The sequence below is a fragment of the Rissa tridactyla genome, chromosome 5, assembly GCF_028500815.1.
Source record: "Rissa tridactyla isolate bRisTri1 chromosome 5, bRisTri1.patW.cur.20221130, whole genome shotgun sequence".
Taxonomy (NCBI): Eukaryota; Metazoa; Chordata; class Aves; order Charadriiformes; family Laridae; genus Rissa; species Rissa tridactyla.
In genome coordinates, this window is record NC_071470.1 from 50,133,088 (window position 1) to 50,148,008 (window position 14,921).

At 43.6% G+C, this 14,921-nt stretch overlaps 1 protein-coding gene across 4 annotated transcripts in view; it reads right to left on the reverse strand.

Moving 5' to 3' along the window:
- FAM13A (family with sequence similarity 13 member A) overlaps positions 1 to 5,891 on the reverse strand; it is a 135,298-nt gene extending 129,407 nt beyond the window's left edge. For 3 of the 4 annotated variants that reach the window (XM_054202354.1, XM_054202353.1, XM_054202352.1), the window contains exons 1-2: positions 5,765 to 5,878; positions 2,904 to 3,093 (exon numbers count right to left, since the gene is read on the reverse strand). In XM_054202354.1, the coding sequence (XP_054058329.1) occupies positions 2,904 to 3,093; positions 5,765 to 5,791 (217 nt within the window). In that variant the 5' untranslated portion in view covers positions 5,792 to 5,878. Of the gene's footprint in view, positions 1 to 2,903; positions 3,094 to 5,764 lie in introns of all 4 variants that reach the window. The other variant, XM_054202355.1, reaches the window with a different exon arrangement.
- Between the last annotated feature and the right edge of the window lie 9,030 nt (positions 5,892 to 14,921).

Below are 14,921 nucleotides of genomic sequence, written 5' to 3' on the forward strand. Positions count from 1 at the left end.
ATGCAGCAGAGTTTGTAGGGAAGAAATAACCTCTTTTATTGGACCAGAAGACAAACTGATATAGTAAGGAAAAAAATAAAAGCATAATCACTCAAGCATTTCACTTGACTAATATAAGATACTGCTTACAGATCCTATATTCCAGTATTCACAAAACACATTCTTATGTGACATGCTGTACTGCCATCTTGGGGGCAGCAGCGAACATCACATCTGAATAATGATTTTCATTTTTGCAGCACTAAGTGAGCAAAGGACACAGTCCCCACACAGATAAAACGTCCTTTATTCTTCCTCGGTCATTTATGGAAATAGAGGCTAGAACAGAATGGTAACAGTGATCAGATACGACTAAAAAACAGGAAAACTTGGCTTTACCTATAAATTTGAAAATAGACAGCTTAATGCAAACTTAGTTCAAGGAGGTAGCTGCCCAACAGTCAGCCCAGCTTTTACAAATGGGTAGTAAGTTCCTTATGCGCCAGAAGAGAGACTCTGAACTGGTCTGGCTTTAAAAAGCCCTACATTGTCTATTACAGCATCTTTGCAGAATAGGAGTTGTAAGACAATGTTGAACAAACAGTAACCATGATTCACAGAACACTCTGCCCCCAAATAGTTTGAATTCATACCCGGGCCTCTGTTAAAAATGTCTTCACAGTTAACTTCACCATTAATTCACAAAGCAAACATTGGGCAGGCACAGGAAACCCATTTCAAGAATTTCCCACGTAAGAGGGCATCTTTGAGATCTTGTTTGCACTTTTCAGAAAGAAATGGATTATATCTTTATCGGGACTGGATAATCACCTTGGCGTTCAGAAGCCTAGCTTTTGCTGCAGAATAGAGGACTTGGCTTGTTTAGTTCATATTTGGCAAACAGTTGCGTGGGATTCAGATCTTTTTATGGAACACAGAGCACAGCCCACAACTTGCAGTCAAGAGCGTTTGTCAGCTTCTGGTTTTGATTAAACCTAAATGAGGCAAAAACTTTTTCCATCTTTGCTCTTTCAGAGTTCTAGCAAACCACTTTAAGGAAGGCCGAAATAGATCAAGCAAGATGCTGATGTGTAAAGGTAGGATCATATTTTAAATTTGCACCGTACCTTAATCCAAGCTAACTTTCAAGCCATGTTTGCATCTATCAGCTTCTAAGGGTCTATCAAGATACAGACATGGAATCTAAGACTCTGCAATTGGATTATCATTACTGAGTAGCTGAAAGAAAAACCTTAGGGTAAAACCAGATGCAGCTTCTTACAAGATGAAACTACCTCCACAAAATCTTTTCCATTGCTGAACAACTGCCAGAGGATACATCTGTGCACCAATCACAGAATCATTTAGATTGGAAAAGACCTTTAAGATTGAGTCCAACCATTAACCTAACACTACCAAGTCCACCACTAAACCATGTCCCTAAGCATCACATTTACGTCTTTTAAATACCTCTGGGGATGGTGATTCAATCACTCAACCCCAGGCAGCCTGTTCCAGTGCTTGTCAACCCTTCCAGTGAAGAAATTATTCCTAATATCTAATCTCAACCTCCCTTGGCACAACTTGAGGTCATTTTTTCTTGTCCTATCACCTGTTACTTGGGAGAAGAGACCACTCTACAACATCCTTTCAGGTAGCTGTAGAGAGTGATAAGGTCTCCCCTCAGCCTCCTTTTCTCCAGGCTAAACAATCCCAGCTCCCTCAGTCGCTCCTCACAACACTTGTGCTCTGGACCCCTCACCAGCTTCATTGCCTTTCTTTGGATGTGTTCCAGCACCTCAATGTGTTTCTTGTAGTGAGTGGCCCAAAACTGGACACAGTATTCAAGGTTGCACTTTGCCAGTGCCTAGTACACGGGGACGATCACTTCCCTAGTCCTGCTGGCCACACTGTTTCTAATACAAGCTATTGGTCATCTTGGCCACCTGGGCACACTGCCAGCTGATATTCAGCCTTTCCACTGGGCAGCTTTCCAGCCGGTCTTCCCCAAGCCTGTAGCGCTGCATGGGGTTGTTGTGACCCAAGTGCAGGACCTGGCACTTGGCTTTGTTGAACCTCATACCATTGACCTTGGCCAATCGATCCAGCCTGTCCTGATCCCTCTGCAGAGCCCTCCGTCCCTCAAGTAGATCAACATTCCCACCCGACTTGGTGTTGCCTGCAAACTTACGGAGGGTGTACTTGATCCCCTCATCCCGATTGTTGATAAAGATATTAAACAGAACTGGCCCCAATTTTGAACCCTGGGGAACACCACTTGTGATCAGCTGCCAACTGGATTTAAATCCATTCACCACAACTCTTTGGCTCAGCCATCCAGCCAGTTTTTTACCCAGTGGTGAACGGTGCTCTAGATTTCTACAAAGAGATGTATTTCAACAACAGCAACTAAAGTCCTATTAAATGAATGCAAAGAGAAGCTAAGAACTGGACACCTACTGCCCTGAGGGAATTAATAATAATTGGAATTTATCTGAAAACCTGTAAGAACATGTATTCCTATTCAGTAATGTACTCTGATGGGGTGTGTGCATGCAGGTGAATATATAGATCTATATACTTATGTCTCTCACTGCCAGAAAGTTACAGGCAATTTTTCTGCAACCAGAAAATGACACAAACCTTCACAAATGAAATACATTCCATTTATGAACTGAACAGCTTATTTATGAGAGCGTGCTGCTTCGTAACACTGTAGTTTACTTTTTAATAGGATGTTTATAGGGGTAAGTTCAGCATCAAGGCAGAAAGAAAAAGAAGCAAACCACATACAGTAATATTCTTTGTATGTGGTTAGTGCCACAACCTTATTCAGCTCCTATTCCACAAAAGAGACAGATCCCTCCCTTTGAAGAGTCTTACATAACAAGTGCCACTAAGCAAAGGGACTCTATTAAGCTTACCATGCTGGGTGAGGTATTCGACTATATTCCATACAACTATTGGGATGCCGTTCTTGCTCAGCCCCTGCTGCTGGAGCTCCAGAAGACTCACACCAAACACCTTTGGACAGGTCGTGTCCCTCTGCTTGTTCAGTGGAAGCGCGGCTATCTTTTTCATGTCCTCCTTCAATCTCACAGCCGATTTGCTTTGCTTAAAGGAACAGAGGAAAAAACGTGTGTTAGTCACATTTGCTGCAGAAATAGCTACAACATACGCACATCCATCAAAACTGGCTTTTACGCTCCAGAATAAAGTTTTGGTCTTACTTCCTTTTAATCCATAGGAAAATCTCTGCGAAGCAGGGAAATATAAATGAACAGAGAAAAAACTGGAAGAGTAACTAACAGGAAAAGAGTGTAAGTAGTCTGTAGTTAAGGTAAAAAGACATACTTTCATACGTTTCAAGTAATTGGGACTAGCAGGAGATTGCTTTTGTAACTCATGCAGTTCACATGGGTTACAGAAGTCACTGGACCAACACAAATACAAAAAATCTCAATAGCCCACCATTAGCTCAGATTGTCTCCAGGATGCCTATCAGAGTCTGGGAGAGTACCGTGGGGAAGGTTCACTGCACCCTCCCTTCCAGATGCTATTCCCTAGGCATTCATTTTGGCCGCTGTCACATGAGATGGATCCTTACGAAAGATTTTATGTTATGTCTAGTATCTGCTAAGTCTGAAATTTAATTACTGAGGTTTTAGGGTTAGAAAATGTCCTGGTTTGAGGTAAAACAGAACCAATTTTCTATGTAATTTAATCACACATAATAAGAGTGGTGGAAAAAACACTCCACAATAAACTCTTAATTGCATATAGCACATAGGTTCTTCTGGAGGCACGCCATTCTCACAAGTTTTGAGTTGCAGTGACACGGAAAAGCTGAGACCATAGCCAATAAAACCCAAGGGAATAACATAATACAGAATTAATTCATCGGATCAATAATAGGCAGAAATCTAAACCAGCATACGGTATTGCAGGTTTGGAAAGAGCTCAAGACGGCAGAGCAGCAGCATCACCTACCACAGCTGTGATTTCCACACACCCCTAAGCATTATTTCACTAATACAGACAAGCACAGTACAACCCAGCAAACACCACTTAAAAAAAAATAATAAGTTTTTGTATTTATGAACTTCCTCATGTTTCTGACATCACGCTGCAGGAACCGAGGGCCACTTCTACCATGGAGTTCAATCTATTTGCTTAAGAAGTCCACCACTAGCTTGATGCTTAAAAATTAACTTATTCCTACTGTGTGTTATTAACAAACAGGTAGTAGAAACCTTACACATAGAGAATATTGTACAGTAACAAAACATGCTCAGACTCTTGCCTAGGTCTTGGTGCTTGACTGTGTTATGACAGATTTTAGCAAGGCATGCATCTTTTATTTTAAACAAACCCCTTGAAATATCTTAATTTCTGAGACAATATTTTTACTGCAGTCTGTAAGCAACATGAACATCTGCATCAGTGCTGCTATTAAGCATGAGCGTCCTTCTTTCAGATATAAAATGATCTGGCGGTTCATTTCATTCACTTTGCTGTGGTTTTCCCATTAAACACAGCTATCTGGAGCACGTGTGTCATGTAGTTCCAGGTCCTATGCAACACTTAGCTAATCTTTAAGAAAGATGTTGCTTGTATAAGTGTCACAAATATGTTTTAGTATTTGTGAAACAGAATTGCAATATATAAATAAAAGTAGCATTATTGTGACCACCTAATAAATATTTGCAATAAACAGTACATACATCGGTGTTTGAACTGAAATTTGACTGACTTATTAAAATATGACATCGCTTTTAAAAAGAGATGTTCCCATTCAGGATTAAATGAATAATGTATGATTTTCACTCCAGGCAGACACATACCAAGGCAAAAATCATGTAGCCTAGGTTAAATTCAGAAGACGGCAAAAATCCTTTGAGCAGTTTCTGAGCAGCTGTGATGCTCAAAAGAGCTTTTCCAATTAAGGCCTCCAATTAGCCTCACAGTCTTGCTCAGTTACAGGTTTCCAGCCTGTTTCCATTTCAGCATTTGAAAACCTGAGTCACGGAGCTGGATTTACTTGGGGAAACTCACGATTTAGATTTGCAAGAGAAACAAGAGACACTTCCCTCATCCACAGGAATAGCAGAGGAAATTTTCTGAGTTTGTTTCAGGATCTGGAGAGGATGCGCTAACTGGGAACAAAACATTACGCATAGTTATCCAAAATATACATCTAACCAAAATCAAAATGAAATCGCTCCCTCAAAACAGCTGCAAAACAAAGAGTTCAACGTTATATGATCTTATAGATGGAAGATCTGATTTTACACAGGGAAAAATTGCCCAAACATTAACGCAACTGTTACTGATCACCAAGACTGGAAAAAGCAATTTAATCATCTCTGCACGACACCGCCTGGAAGTGCCGCCCAGGCGGCATGCCTGGAGTTGAGAAAAGCTATTTATATATCACAGGGAGGCACTTTTTCAGCTTATCCAACAACCTTAACACAGAGAACCATGCAAGGCAGTTGCTGGCTAGCTTAAAAGAACGGGAAAGGAAAGAAAGAAAAACAACCAAAATCGCCGTTATTAATCTTCACCTTCCCCCAGACGCGGTGAGGGGAGAAGGGGAGTGCTGGGGAGGAGAGAAGGCACCGGGCCCAGGCCGGCCTCTCCTCCCCCCAGCCCCGCAAGGGACCCCGGCGGAGGGCGGGAGGCGGCAGCCGGCAGCCATCCGCCCCCCGCTCCCCACAGCCCGGCCGCGCTCCCCCGCCAGCGCCGCCCCCGGCCCCGTCCTCCCGGCCCGGCCCCTACTCACGCGTATGGCCAGCGCCCCGGCCCCCATGCCGGCCGGCGGCTGGGACGCCTTCCCGCAGCCCGCCCTCAGCGCCCCCGCCTCCACTGGCCCCGGCGGCCCCCTCAAGGCGGGAGGCCCGGCCCGCGGCTGCTGCCCGCCCTGCCGGCCCGCCCCGCGGCCTGCGGGGGGAGCAGGGCCTGCCCCCTGCCCCTCCCGCGGGAGCCGCCGGCGGGGCTCGGCGAGGCGGAGGGGCCGGGAATCTCCCTCGCCAAGGCTCTCCGGGTCATGGCGGGCGAGGGAAAGGCCCTCCCTCCATCACCGCCACCCTGGGCAGCTGCGGAGAGGGAAGCGGGGGCAGCCCGCCTGCGTGAGGGTCTGGGCTCGGTCGGAACAGGACCGCGTCTGTGAAAATGGCAGCGCCAAACCCGCTTCCAGCCAAGTAAGGCTGGCGGGGCCCTTGGCGTGGTGAAAACTCTGCACATCTCTTGCCCTCACAGGCTTAAAGGTTAACACAGAGGCGGCATGGAGTCAAGTCAGACAGGCAAAAACACAGCCCTGCGCCAAGGAAGCCTGTGACGGCACCGTCGGATGTGCCAGGGCCCAGCCAAGCACCAGAGAGTGGTGCAGTGTTCAGCCTGAATTTAAAAAACATGAAGTGGTGTAAACCTAACTCCCCTGCGATTTTCCATCTAGGGATGATATTGGTGAAATAAGAGAGAAGTTGAAGCCACAAGGGGAGGGGGAGGACACCCCCCACCCCCAAGCCAGCGACTGCCTTCAGTCACCCCACGGCAGCGGCTGGAAGAGGAATTCATTCCCCCAGCACCCCGCTCCTCGTCACCACAGGCTGGAAGCAGGGTTTGTCCTAGAAACGTAAAGCGTGTTTCAAAACGGCACTGGGGGGTTGCGGCGTTTCAAATGTTTGACCATTTTTTTGTGGAAGAAAAGCACACGCTTATTTCTGTATCCGCTCAGATGCAAGCACTGTTCAGCAGGGCCTCAGCATCGGGTAGGAGCAAAGGTCTTTGGAAAGTGCTGCTCAGAAATACCCGCCTCTGGTATGGGGACAAAAGAAAGTCTGCCCAAGTAGAGAAAAAGGGAGGAAAAACATTTTTTTGAGCTCTCTGTCAAGAAGGGAAAATGCTACCTGCAGATTTGATTTTTCATTCACAATTTACTTTTTATTAAGTACCACAGTCAGAATCTCCTTCATACTCAGTTTCTGTTTTCCTCTCTAAACCAGTCTAATCCCAAATGACTGCTTTCCTAGTTTGCGAGTTTACAACAGAAAGTTAGACTGTGGCATTATAATGTTTCCTTTTAAGTCTGCTGTGGAACTCTCAAAGTGAGCTGATGTAACATCCTCCTCCTCTATCCCACTCTATTTACTGTAAGCCTCTAACATGCTTTTCACATAAATCACACACAGTGCTCTCCTCCTTAGTCCTAATTGCAGCTCCACAGTAAAACCCAACGGCATGCTTCAAACTGTAACCTGGAGAGTGAATGATGAGAAACTGCAGCTCCCTGGAGGTGAAGAGTTCAGACATGAACCCACAGTGAACAGCAGCTACGGCATTAAGGCTTTTGTAAATGTATGTCGAGAGGCAGCAGGTACATTCTCATTCTATAAAAAGCAAGACCAGAAGACAAGCACCAGTGGCAGCAGCCCCAGAGCCAATACGCTGGCTGGAGTACAGTATTTTTCCACCACAGCTGTTGATCAGAGCCGGGAAAGTCACACTTCTGTCGTGGAGCATGTCAGGCTGTGACACGCTGGTAACTTTTCTCTCGGTTAATAAAGATGTTTCTGTACTTGCTTAAAGTCTTGAGAGATCTGGAGGCCAGCATACATGTCTCCTGTGTGGCAGAAGAATGGAAACCGGACTGAAACTTCCTCAAAGCCTTTTCCTGTCCTAACTTTTCCTCAGCAGCACCCCCCGAGGGCCAGCTTCCCCTGTGCAGGGCAGAGTACGATTTACCTGAACTTTTTCTTAACCGCAGCTTAGAAGTAAGTGGTTTCCTTCCTGCACCTTCCACCTTTCCCACAAAGACATGTTTCTATATATCCTGATCTTCCTCCTCTCCTTTCACTGAACCAGTGCTCCTCAGGATAACTGTTGAAAAGAAAGGTGTGATGAATGGGGAACACCAGCACGTACTTCTGGCACCACAGTTGTTATCCAAGATGTGCTGTGGTATTTAACCATAGGGTTGGGCCCTGCTCAGGAAACCTTCACTGTTTTCCTGTAACTAATTCAGAAAAACCCGTAGAAAAAAAAATCAGAAGCAGTCATGCCTATCACAGAGAAGCAAAAAAACTCCAAAACCCAAAAAACTCCAAAAACCAAAGCAAAAAATCACACCTCTGTATAAGATCCCTATTATGCTATTTCATGTTCTCTGGCTAAGGTGTTGCATCAAATCACTGTCTCTTCCCTTTTCTACTCCTGAGGAATACTATACTGCATGGGCAGTACAACTGCAGGACGAATATTTATGCAACTTGTCATAAATATGTCTAGAGCCATGAGAGCTCAAATCAGAGCAAACGCATTGTGAAAGACTGATGAAAAGCCTATGAGACCTACAAGTGGAGCGTCACTAACTTTTGACGTATCATGCCTGGTCACACAGTTGTTTCCTATAGTTCTCAGCTACAGTTATCATCTGTGTGCAAGAAGTGTTCAATGGCTTTTTAACGTGCCTGTCTTAAGGGGGAGCCAACAGAATATTTCTCCGAGATACACACCTCCATCATCTACTCTCTAATTCCACATAACAGCTCTAAAAGCTAATGTGAAAACTCTGCAAAGGACAGGCTAATAAAATCATGCAACGAATCAAGAAAGGAGAAAAATATTTTTTTTTCCCCTCCACTTGTTTACAAATAAGGCATTTAACCTCAGATGTTGAAACAACATTCCCAGAGGGAAAGAACAGCTGGGGTAGTGTTAGAAGTTCAAAGGAACTTCCTCACGCCACTTCTGTGAATAATCCCATTATCTCTGCTATGCAATATGTTGCTTTAACCTGACTATTATTCATCATTTCCACTGTGACATCAGAATTCAGCACTTATTTCACAACAGCCGGCATAAAAGCAGGCTGCTGTGAAATAAATGTCTACTGCCAGCTCTGGCATGCTTGAACGTTACTCCATTCTCTCCAAGTAGCCAGCTGCAGGACACTTCCAGGGCACTCATGAAAAGGCCAGTCCAAGCAAACGTGGGGCACACTCCAGTGACCAGCATGGTGTGAGACCTGGTAGGTGCAGGTAAGAGAAGGAGACAAATCAAGAAGCATGCAAGAACTGCTGGAAATTGCCAGCCCAACGCATCTGGCTGACAGGTTTCTCTGCCATTGTGTAACTAACTGGAACTTCTAATCCAAAAAGCAATAACAAGACACCTTTTCTAAAAAAAAAAAATAAAAAAAATTTAAAAAGCATGTGATAAAAAGCATGGGATTCACTTTGATCAAGGCATCTGTATGAAGTATTACTGAAGTAGTTTGGCTCAGTGAAATACTAACTATAAGGAACCAAGGAAAAACAAATAGCTGAGTACAAAATTAATGTACACATAAGCTGTGGGGTTACCAACCTACTGAATCAATAAAATGGAGGCAGTCGTACTAATTATAAAATTATTTAAAATAATACCAGGCTTTTTCAGGCTTACCTAATTACAAAGTTAAACACGTCTGTGCAAAACTCTTTGACATTTCAGGGTTTGATGATCTAAGTAATTTTGCTGTGCAGAGAAACAGTGCCATTGCAGGACTGCATGATAATTTAGGTTATGATCCAGGGAAAGCCGGATTTTTAAAATAGCAATAGAGTACCAGCTGCAGAAGTGCTGCTGCTGCCACCCCAGCGCCTGGCTTGTAGCACAACACAGAAATGTCACCCCCCCTCCCCAAACTGAAATTATATCACATCAATTAACTTTTGCCCAGGCAAATCTCTATGCCTGTGTGAAGTCATCCTAAAAATCACAGTGGTTGTTAAACGTATACGTGGGAGACTAAAAGCACAAAGCACGTTACACAATTTCTGCCTAAATGCCGTGCAAGCTGCCTGACAGCCAAACTGCTCCTGAGGATTTTACTCCTCAGTAACACAGAAAGATGGATGCGCAGAGGCTGGCGATGGCACCAGCCCCTGGGCTCAGCCAGCCAGCAGTCAGGGCTGGCAGCATCCCGCTCCCCTGGGTGCCAGCACTGGAGGACACAAAATAAATATAAATAAATAAATAAACAAACTAACAAAATGCTGCCTTCTCCCCCACCAGCTTCAATTTGATCAGCTTTCTGCATATCTTTGGTTGTTAATGATAATGCCTGCTCTTCAGTAACACTAGATCAAAATAGACTGAGTTTTGGAGTTAAAAGAAGTCAAAAGACTTTCCCCAGGATGTTGCTCTTGTAAACAGATTAAATGTCTTAAATATCTAAACTAAATGTAAAAGTTTTTCTTTGTTTGCTTTCGCAAACAAATACATTGCTACCTTGTACTTCTGTGTGAAAACCAGAAAGTGAAGAGGACTAGAAACTAGCTCATTTTCACTTCATTGCATTGTCCAAATAGAGAAACACCAAAAGCCACTGGGCAGAACATGGAGGACAGAAAATTAAACCCGGCCTTTTTGAGAGCTCTTTCACTGAAAGATGGGGCAGGGCTTTGTTGTGTGGTTCTTTTCCAATGTAAACCCCGCAGAAATGGCAGGACAAATTTTGAATGTCTTCGTGGCACCTTCACCCTTCAAGACAGGGAAGGATGTAGGGAGAAGGAGAAATCCAATATGAAAGTTATGATCGTAAAGTAAAAAAAAAAAAGTAATTATTTTTTTTGAAACACAGTTTACAGTTTAATCAAGCCTGAATAATGTTGTTCTGCTGCTCAGCATCCCACTTTATTGATATAAAATTTCATTTAGAAAAAGTATTATTTGTTGGAGGCAGTCATTACCACATGCGACTTCTCTGAACATTATTGAATGATTGATTATTGATTGATTGAGAATTGAATGATATTACTGAACATTACTCTGATTGATGAATATTTCATCATATAAACAGTAGCGTAAAAGAAAGTATAGAAATAATCAGTGGTGATAAATAGGAAGAGGCTTTATAAATAAGTTATTTTTGATTGTAGGTAAACAATGAAGGATGTCCAGTACTTATATTTTGATATAGCCTTTATTTTAGGGGAAGATTTTTTAAAGCTTATGGCTTCTGGTACTTGAATTTTTATTTTCTTCCTCTCCTCTCCTTCTTTGTTCTTCTTGCCCCCCAGATAACTGTAAACGTACATTTCATCAAAGTGCTGCAGTGTTTGGTCTCCGTAGAGCTCCTACATCCTGGAGCTAGACCTGTGAGAGCGGTTAGAGCTATTCGCGAAGATATCAGTGGTCCCAAACTGGTGATAGCAAGATGTATCACCTCATAACATGGATGATGCAAGACGGGATTTTGGGTGCTTAGGCCTCTTTCAACCCCTTGTATGTGTGCAAGTAGCGATTAGGCTCATGAAAACACCGCTAAATAAATGGCTGAGTACACTAAACGCCCTTAGCTTAGAAGGAAGCGGAGCCTTCAATACAGCAATATAAAGAAAAGAAATATACATGTGACATAATATTTTCTACCAAAACCTTTCAAGGGCTGGCCATCGCTATGTTATGAAATGGAGCCTGTTATTCATTTCAGCCAAGCTGCCAACCACTTCCAGTTAAACATCAGATCTGCTGGGCAAAGGCCTGCCCCAGACACATTTTGACCTGGATTTCTTCCCTTGGCCGCTTGGGACAGAACATTTGTGGGTATTTGATGACTCTTGAAGTTGAAAACAGAAAACAAAGCAGCTTATATATGTTTAGAATTGATTTAGCTGACTAAATCAATAGTCAGCCCTTAGCTAACTACTCATTAGCTCACTAATCTTTACTTAGTGGCATAAATTCACATAGGTATTTTTAGAAAAAGGTTTGCCTCGTACTATTGCTGCAATGATTTAAAATTTGACATGGAGTTGCAAGGAGCCCATATGGTTTATGGCCAACTACATCACGGAGGCATTTTAATTTCAACAAAGATAAGAAACAGAATTGTTTCAGACCCATGCACCACTCAATAACAGTGAAGTGGAGCACCGGCTATTATTCATGAATTAATATATCATGTATGCACCCTCCAAATAATAGCAACAAAACCAGGTCCCAGAATGTGCAAGAATCATGGAGAGAATCATTCCTGCAGGGGAAGAAGCCGTCTCCTACCTAGTCTAAACTTGGGCTTACATCCCCATCTTGTGGCAAAAAAAAAAGAATGGTTGCAAGGCAGCAAAAGAAAATACAGCTTGTGGCCTAAGGTAGCAGCCAGGGTTTCACAACCAGCCAGCAGGGATGCATAAAGCATGTCCTTTTGGCTCCGTAACTGCTGTCATGCAGCTTTTAATCTCACACCAGGTCCTCTGCCTCGGGTTCTCCTGCTACATCAATAAAAGGGGCCCAAGGAAAATCCTGTCCTGGTCAGAAGAAAAAAAAAAAAAAAAAAAAAAAGAAAAAGTACCTGTTTCTAAAATCTCAGCAAAATTGCATTCCAAAGACTTTTTTTTGGGTTGTTGTAGAAAAGGTCTCCATTCCAGCACTGTGCCAACCAGTTTAGGAAATCTGCCTGCTGTACTTTAGGAACAACATCCTCTCTGAATCCCAAGTTAGCAGGGGAGACTTGAGCTCAAGTCCATTACTTTCACAGACCACTGGTAAGTTTTGGATCAGAGCTATAAGTAAAACGGTAGTTAAGAGGCGTGGGCTGCTGTGAAGACCAGAACAGCGACCAGGTCTGTTTTTCCAGAAGGTACTTTCTTGAGAGACTAGTCCTATGTTTGCATAGCAAAGGCCGGGGTTGCATGCTCAGGCTGTACAGACAACCTTGTTACACAGTTTGTAAACACACTGCTTCTCTCTTAAGCCAGTTTCTAATTACTAGACGTTATAGCAAGAACTGACACTGATAATAACACGATGTTATATTTCCACAGTGCACAGTACATCAAAAGCATCCACTGATATTTTGGAGATAGACTACTTGGCTATCCACATATTTATTTTTTGTCCTTAGCTTTTAGGAAAGTATCTTCTGTCCTTGGTGATATACTTTTACCAGAGTTCTTCCCCTTTATTTTTTTCCAAGTCTGACTTGTCAGACAGATCTTTCAATGTACCTATCTGTTTGGGAAGGAAAATTTTAGGGGCTGCAAAACCGACCAAGAAACCAGCCACGCATTGACAGCAAAGCCATTGGCATGCCGCTGCCGTGGCAGTCTCAATATACTCATTGGTTGTGGGTGTCTCACTTTGAGCATACACGTTTTAATACCCCCACTGCCCGGATTGTTTCACCTCCGAGACACAGCTGTATTTCAGAGTGGTTAGTAGCTATGCTGGGTGATATATGCGATCACACTGACTCAAACCAGGGAAGTGCAGTGTGTTGTGTCCCAAACACTACAGAGAATTGTATGTTTTACCCAACACCAGCTGCTGCGACATTTTATTAAGAACTCAGAAACAAAGGAAACAGTTGAGATGTGGAGGCATGGGAAGGTCAGAGTGATGAAAATTAGAATAGAATCATTTAGGTTGGAAAAAACCCTTAAGATCATCAAGCCCAACCATTGACCTAGCACTGACAAGTCCACCAACCAAACCATGTCCCTCAGCACCCCATCTACACATCTTTTAAATACCTCCAGGGATGTTGACACAACCATTTCCCTGGGCAGATTGTTCCAGTGCTTGCCAGCATTTTCAGTGAGGAAAATTTTCCTAATACCCAATTCAATGTAACAAACCTGCAGCAGAATAATACTACTTTGTTGGAAACCCTGTGAGAATAGTGACGAGCTTTACAAACAGATAAGCAATGTTTGTGTTCTCTCTCTCTCCCCACCTCAAGTTGTGAGTCAACCTTAGCAATTAAACTGGTAAAAACCAACAGCTCTACAAGGAGAGAGAATGGCATTGCTACTTTATCCCACAGTGACATACATGGTCCTAAAAATGATCCTTGGTGAAACCCGAACACATTTTTAAAGCCAGGTAGGTCTGACAGCAGCTGGCAGGACTGCAGCATGCATTAAAGATATGTAGGATCTTCATGGAACAAGAGGAGTGTGGGAGCCTGTGCTGCTGTCGAGACATGCTTCTGGGAATGTCTGCCCTATCCCAAAGCCCTCAGAAATTTCAGCCTGTATTTCCTGCCCTAGTAAACCAGTATAGTCCAGCCTCTGTGCCTGGCTACACTGTGCCCAGTGCAGGCCAGGAGCCCTGGTTTAGAGGAATCAAGACCCCCACTAGAATCCAGCTGTGAGCTGGGCAATGGTGTGTGAGCTCAGCTAACACACTGTAACGAGGTAGCCTTGGACAGAAGTGAAGATTTAGACTTAAGTCAACTGGAAAGAGAATCCGAGCTCTTGAATCTGGGATGGATTTTTGAAAAGGTTGCAACACAGCTCAGTGTGTTTGGGCAGCTACTATTTTGAGAGCACCAGTCACCTGCCAGAAAGCAGGGAAGAATTTCCAGGATTTCCCAGGAAGATGGACAGTGGAAGGGAAGAAAAAATGGAAGGGCAAGAAACATTTTTTTGCCATCATATTTTGGTAAGGGAATACCCTCCAGTATTTCATATTAAAAATGTTCATCCTTCAGCAACCAGCTACATGCAGCAGACCAGGTTAATTTTTTTGCCTGGAAATTTCATTTGTTATGTGCATGAACTTAATCTCAGATCCCTTTTTTAGGCAAAGCTAATAGCTATGTCCCCACTGCTGCCTGCCCAGGAGATAGCTGGCAGCAAACACAACACAAGCAGCAGGGCTGGCTACTCACAGCAGTCAGGATTTTCCACTCTTCAGTAGCCTTCTGTTTTTCATTGCCTCTCTGCATCACAAATGTAAAAGCCCAGGTTCTGCCTTCAAAGAAGCTACTCCCCAGCATCCCTGGAGATTTGCCTGATTTCACTGACACAGCTAATGCTCAAAAGCCCCCTCAAAATCTACCAAAACTATTCAGTTTGTTTGCTGAGGATTTTGCAGTGAGGGAAGGGGAGCCACAAAACATAGATCTTTGCCCTAACTATTGCAAGTGAACTTGGTAGCCTCAAAGATGA